The following is a 6,748-nucleotide window of genomic DNA, read 5'->3' as shown; positions in this document are numbered from 1 at the left end:
CTTTTAAAAGTAATTCAATAGTGGTGAAATAGAGGAACAAAAATACACAACAAATGGAAAACAAATAGCAAAACGGCAGATGTAAAATTACCTTATCATTATTGCATTAAATATAAGTTGATTAAACACTTCAGTCAAAAGGCAGAAAGTAGCAGAATGGGTAAAAAAAAAAGCATGATCCAACTATACACTATCTAAAAGAGAATATATTTAAATAAGCAAATAAAATTAATGTGAAAGGACGGAAAATATATACTATGCAAAGAATAACCAAAAGAGTCAGATGAAAAAGACATTAAGACAAAAAATGTTATCGTAGAATAAAAACGTGTTATATAACAAGTCCTATCCATCAGGACTACACAAAAATTATAAACATATATGAACATAAAACAGATTTCCAAAATACATAAAGCAAAAACTTACAGAATAGAAGGAAAAAATTAGAAGAAAATAAAGACAATTTAACAATAGTAATTGGAGACTTCAAAACCACACATTCAAAAATAAATGAAACAAATAAGAATATCAACAAGGAAAAAGAAGACTTAAACAAAACTACAAAACCAACTGGAATAACAGACTTGTATAGAACACTCCAAACAGCATAAGCATACACATTCTTGTCAAGCACCCATGGACCATTTTCCTGGAAAGACTACATAATAAACAATAAAATCCTACATACACTTAAAAGTATAGAAATTATAAAAATAATATTCCATGATCATAATGGAATTAAATTTGTAATCAACAACATAAAGAAATTCAAAAACCCTGCAAATATGTGGAAATTAAACAATATACTTCAATTCAACCTGAAATATCATGAGAGAAATTGGAAAATACTTTTAAAAACAAAAAAAAAAACCAGAACACATCAAAAGTTATGGAATATAGTTAAGCAGCATTTAGATGGAAACGTGTAACTGTAAATGTTTACTTTGAAAAGATAAAAATCCCATATCAGTAAACTTTCATCTTAAAAAGCTACAGAAAGAAGAGCAACTTAAATCAAAGAAATCAGAAGGAAGGGAATAGTAACCACTAGAGTGGAAATAAATGAATTACAGAATAGAACATCAACGAAACTAAAAGTTTGTTCTTTGAAAATATATATAAAAACAACCTGACAAAACTTTAGCTACACTCACCAATAAAAAAATGATGAAGACTGAAACTATTAAAATCAGGAATAAAAAAGGCGTCATCATTAGCAACTCTACAGATATATAAAAAAAATTATAAGATAATACTATTAACAACGCATGACAATAAAATGAGACAAGGTAGATGAACAGGACGAATTCCAAAAAAGACACAACCTACCCAATTGACTTAAAAATAAATAGAAACACAAGTAACATCATTAAAAATGGTAGTGTATGGAACTCTGGAACTCAATAATGAGCAATTAGTGAGCTGGCAAAAACTGTCATCAGCTTTCTCAGAACTCTGGAATCCAGTCAAAAAATTATAACAATGAGAGGAAAATTTGGTGAAGAATAAAAGCTGCTAATTTGTTGTAAGAAAGAAATTTTCAATTGCCTATCTACCATTCTCTGTGCCCCAGATTGGCAGTGATCTGTTGATGATAGCCCACTATCCTGGTTTAGATAGCTAGTACCAGTGGTAGGAATTCGGACCGTATTCTCATAGACGTGTGGTATGGCTATCAGCCTGCCTGGCAGCACTTTCATCACTGAGGCTTCTTTCATCACACCAGACTGGGAGGACTCCCAGGGCTTGGGCTGCATTGGCTCTCCAGTTGGCTTTTGCCAGAAGCATTTAAAATCACAGTTATTGGCCAAAGAAGTCTGGAGCAAAGGACAACACTCAGAACAAGCAATGAACAGACCGAGAAGCCTGAGAAGGAAGAGTTTGGGAAACAAGATATGTGGAAGAACAAGCATTTAAAAAAACGTTTTATATATACTGGAAAATCAAGAAGGCCATGTGTATGCCAAGGGTGGGACACATACTCAGAAAAGACTAGAGAAAATGCAAGCATTCAACTTCATTGAATTTGAGCTTCAGGCTCTGCATAAGAAAAATGTAAAGCATTAAAAAAGTACTCCAACTCAGAGTTCATCTGCAAAGACTGGGAAAGTTTTTTTTTTGTTGTTTTTTTTTTTTTTTTTTTTTTTTGAGATGGAGCCTCACTCTCTAGCCCAAGCTGGAGTACAGTGGCACGATATCGGCTCACTGCAACCTTCACCTCTGGGGCTCAAGTGATTCTCCTGTCTCAGCCTCCCAAGTAGCTGGGACTAGAGGCGTGTGCCACCACACCTGGTTAATTTTTTTGTATTTTTAGTAGAGACGGGGTTTCACCATGTTGCCCTGGGTGGTCTTGAACTCCTGAGCCCAGGTGATCCACCTGCCTCGGCCTCCCCAGCTGCTGGGATTACAGGTGTGAGCCACTGCACAAGGCCAGGAAAGTATTTTTTTATTTATTGTTTTTCTTTTGTTGGCTTTAGATACTTAGAGTAACGGCATTCAAACACCAGCTGATTAATAAGCTAATAAAACACAGACTTTAGTGGCTACACATGACAAAGAATACATAATTTGCTAAAATAGTTTAAAAAGTCACTAAATAAGTAAACAATAACCCACAAGAGAGTAACAACAAAACCCAAGGAAGAGGGAGAATCTAATTTCCAGAGTCAACATATTAGAATCAAAATATACAGATTTCAACAAAACTTTGTGAGGCATATAAGGAAATAAGAAAACATAGCCCATACACAGGAAAGAAATAATTAGATACTATCATGAAGAAGCCCATGTATTAGAATAACTAGAAAATATTTTTAATGAACTGTCTTATATATGCTCGAAAAACTAAAGGAAATCATAAACAAAGGACTAAAGAAAAAGAGAAGAATGTCTCAGCAAATACACAATATCAGTAAAGATGTAAAAATACAAAGAGATGTAGAAATTATAAAATAAATAGAAATTCTGTATTTGAAAAGTACAATAACTAAAAGTCACTAGAGGGGTACAACAGTAGGTTTGAGCAGGCAAAAGAATCAGTGAACTTAAAATAGGTCAATTGAGATTATTCAGTCCGAGGAGCAGAAAAATAAAAGTAATGTGAAAAATGAACAGAGCACACTTATGCATGATGGGGGTTCAACAAGAAGAGAAATAGAATAGGGAAGAAAGAATTTTCAAAAGAAAAATGACTGCAAATTACTCAAACTTGAGGAAAGACACCAATCTATGTATCCAAGAAGTTCAATACACTCCAAACAGGATAATCTGAAAGAGATCCAAACAAAAACATGTTATAAACATCTTGTCAAAACCCAAATATATGACACTACACTGTAGTGAGAAGAATATTAGCAATTTTCTAGTTCTTTGGGTTCAGTGGTGGTTTCACAAATGTGAAAGAGAAAAACAATGGAAGGAAAGTAAACAGTTATTAGCAATTTTCTAGTTCTTTGGGTTTAGTGGTGGTTTCACAAATGTGAAAGAGAAAAACAATGGAATGAAAGTAAACAGTGGGGGGAAAGAGGGGAAAGCAGGGGAGGGAGCAGTGGTCAGTGAGAAGAGCATGTTGTGAACCAAGGGTTATGATGAATTTGTGGATCTACAGTTCATATTAAAAACGTTTGAATGCTTTCTTTCCTAGCTGTCTGACATTCTCTTTCTATGAAAACTGGTCAACTGTTCGAAGGTAACTTTCAAGTGTGGAGAAAGGCCAATGGAGATTATAAGAAGGAAGTTGGTAAATCAATCTGGGGTACATGGGCTTTTGAAATCAATTTGTGGTACAGGGTTTTTACGTACCGTGTCCCTCAGGGATACTCAGGCGGTGATGTCCAATAAACAGTTGGCAAAGCTGATATGAGACACGGAGAAGGGAACAGCCTGGAGATGTAGATCTGGGGGTCATCGGTGTTTACTGGAAATGAATGAGATCACACAGGGAGAGACAACTTGAGGACTGAGGAGAGAGGAGGCCCAGGACACAACCCCAGGAACACTGCCACTCAAGGTATTGAAAGCGGGCTGTGGAGTTCTGGGGCTAAGCGCTCTTGGCAAAGTCGGGTACCCTCTCTGATCAGCTGTCACACCTGGCGATAATGGGCATTAGAGAGAGATACCTTGCGAGGATGCTGTGAGCTGCGCCAGGTAAAGCACCTGGGATCAGAAAGCCACCCCTCCTCCTCTTCTTCTTGATGACCCCCATTCCTTTGTTACACACACCCTCTCCCACCTTCAGCAACCTCCCGGTCCCTCGGGGATGGATGGTGAGGTGGGCGGGAAGGGGGTGGTCGTGGCCTAGCTCCCGTGACGCGGTGCTCACGTGAGTGACCAGGCGCCTACGTGGGCACCAGCCCCCGCGCCCGCCCGCCCGCCCTGCGGTCCGGTCCAGGCGCCCGCGCAGAATCAGCTGTCTGAGCTGCCCAGGCGGCGGGGGAGCAGCAAGCGGGCTTCCGCGAGCCGGAGGAGGCACAGGCCTGTCCTGGGTACCCGCAGGTCAGTGTGAAGGCGTGCGATGCCGGCGGACCCTGGGACAGGGGTGGAGGGGGCTGGCAATAGGATTGGGGAGGGGGCGGAGAAGGGATCCGGTAGATTGGGGAGGCGGGGGATGCGGAGCGGGCCGGGGCGGGGGCAGGGGAGGGAGCACCCCGAAGAGAACCTGGCCCGCCTTCTCGACGCCCCTTGCACTGAGCCCTCCATCCATTTTAGTGCTGGAAATGGGGGGGTGGGGGTAGCGACCCTGCAGTGCGACAGTGAAACATAGACTTATTCTGGAAATAACCCCCTCTCACAATCCGCTCCCATGGAAACATCTGACCTCCGCAAAAACGGGGTGGCGCCGAGACAGGTTGCCTCCGGGAGAAGGGCACAAAGAGACAAACGCAGTTTGGAAAGCATCCTGGTTTGGTGCCCGAGGCCTGGAAAGAAATGGCGGCTGGGGTGCGGGGGAGGTAGGGGAGGAAAACATTGGGTGAGCAGGGCCTGGACTCAGAAAAGGAAACGGAGTTCCTGTGAGCCCGAGGAGCACGCAGCCCCTACCCCTGTCTCCTGTCTGTCCGCAGGTCTGCGCGTCTGTTGTTCCCAGCGCTCTTGGAGGCCTGCAAAGGAAGAGCAACCTGTCCAGAATCCCCGCAGGTCTGTGAAAGCAGGGGGCTGCATGGACAGGGGCCCACAAGGGTTGAGAGTGTGGAGGGCCTGGCCAAGGCCAAATTGGGACCCCTGCACATACCCCCACCCACGTGAACACACACCTTACCAGGCTGAATCAGTTCAGAGAAGGTGGCAGGGTCTGCCAGGGTATGGCTGGCTCACGTGTGTGGGAGGAGTGGTGGGCTACGTGGTGGGCAGAAGGCCCTCTTGGAGGCCCGGCCAGCTTAGGGGAACCCTCACCAGGAGTGAGATGCAATTACTATCCAGACCTGCATTCCACCCCAGGCCCTCAGTCTCCCATGTCTCCTCTTTGTCTCCTCTTCCCTCCACTGTCATCCCCCAGGACAGGAAAAAGAGAAATCTCGACATGGAAAAACCCTACAATAAAAATGAAGGAAACCTGGAAAACGAGGGAAAGCCAGAAGATGAAATAGAGCCTGATGATGAAGGAAAGTCAGACGAGGAAGAAAAGCCAGACGCGGAGGGGAAGACAGAATGCGAGGGAAAGCGAAAGGATAAGGGAGAGCCAGGTGATGAGGGACAACTGGAAGATGAGGGAAGCCAGGAAAAGCAGGGCAGGTCCGAAGGTGAGGGCAAGCCACAAGGCGAGGGCAAGCCAGCCTCCCAGGCAAAGCCAGAGAGCCAGCCACGGGCCGCCGAAAAGCGCCCGGCTGGAGATTATGTGCCCCGGAAAGCAAAAAGAAAAACAGACAGGGGGACCGACGATTCCCCCAAGGACACTCAGGAGGACTTACAGGAAAGGCATCTGAGCAGTGAGGAGATGATGAGAGAATGTGGAGATGTGTCAAGGGCTCAGGAGGAGCTAAGGAAAAAACAGAAAATGGGTGGTTTTCATTGGATGCAAAGAGATGTACAGGATCCATTCGCCCCCAGGGGACAACGGGGTGTCAGGGGAGTGAGGGGTGGAGGTAGGGGCCAAAGAGGCTTACACGATATCCCATACCTTTAATGCCTTTGGCCTTCCATTCTGACTTCTCTGATGAGATTATTGTCAACCCTGCTTTCCCTGGTAGATATTTGCCAGGCCCAATGCTTTAACCTTAAGCTGATATTTTTGCTTTAGATGTCAATCTCGTTACCAGCAGCCTTTTGACCCAACTACAGCGCTCTATATTTTAGTAGAGAATTTTCACCCATGTGCGTGGAAAAGATGTTCATGACACATTGTAAAAAATGAATAAATAAAGAACAGTTTGCAGAACCGCATATACAGTATCAGCCAATTTTTATAAAAATGTAAATGTTTGTATAATACATCTCTGCGCAAAGAAAACTCTGAAAGCATGTACACTAAAAAGCAGGCAATGGTTATTCCTGAAGGGTAGCCAAGAATAGGTCTCACCTGTATTCAAAAATGAGTCCTACCACCTCTTGTATGTACCTCCATGACATTCCTCTGCTGCTGTGCACATCCTTATGTCTTCCCTAGGTCTAGCCAGGTCAGTGGGCACTGTTGCTGGGTCCTCTATCATGTTCCTGGGTCCTCTAACATGAGTGCTGGGTCTGCATACTCAGACTCATACTAAAATATAATACTAAATATTTGTCATACTAAAAAATGAATAAAAGCTGAAAACAA

The 6,748-nt window shown here is 43.1% G+C and overlaps 1 protein-coding gene across 1 annotated transcript; it reads left to right on the top strand.

The window, feature by feature from the left end:
- Positions 1-4,373: 4,373 nt before the first annotated feature.
- TCEAL6 (transcription elongation factor A like 6) lies at positions 4,374-6,368 on the top strand. The gene is given in 4 exon segments (XM_002831908.3): positions 4,374-4,494; positions 5,061-5,133; positions 5,492-6,037; positions 6,039-6,368. Coding segments are annotated over 2 exon segments (552 nt in total). The 5' UTR covers positions 4,374-4,494; positions 5,061-5,133; positions 5,492-5,515; the 3' UTR covers positions 6,069-6,368.
- The last annotated feature ends 380 nt before the right edge of the window (positions 6,369-6,748 follow it).

This window comes from Pongo abelii, chromosome X (genome assembly GCF_028885655.2).
Source record: "Pongo abelii isolate AG06213 chromosome X, NHGRI_mPonAbe1-v2.0_pri, whole genome shotgun sequence".
Classification (NCBI taxonomy): domain Eukaryota; kingdom Metazoa; phylum Chordata; class Mammalia; order Primates; family Hominidae; genus Pongo; species Pongo abelii.
The sequence above is the reverse complement of the archived record's forward strand: the minus strand, read 5'-3'. Positions and strand labels throughout refer to the sequence as shown.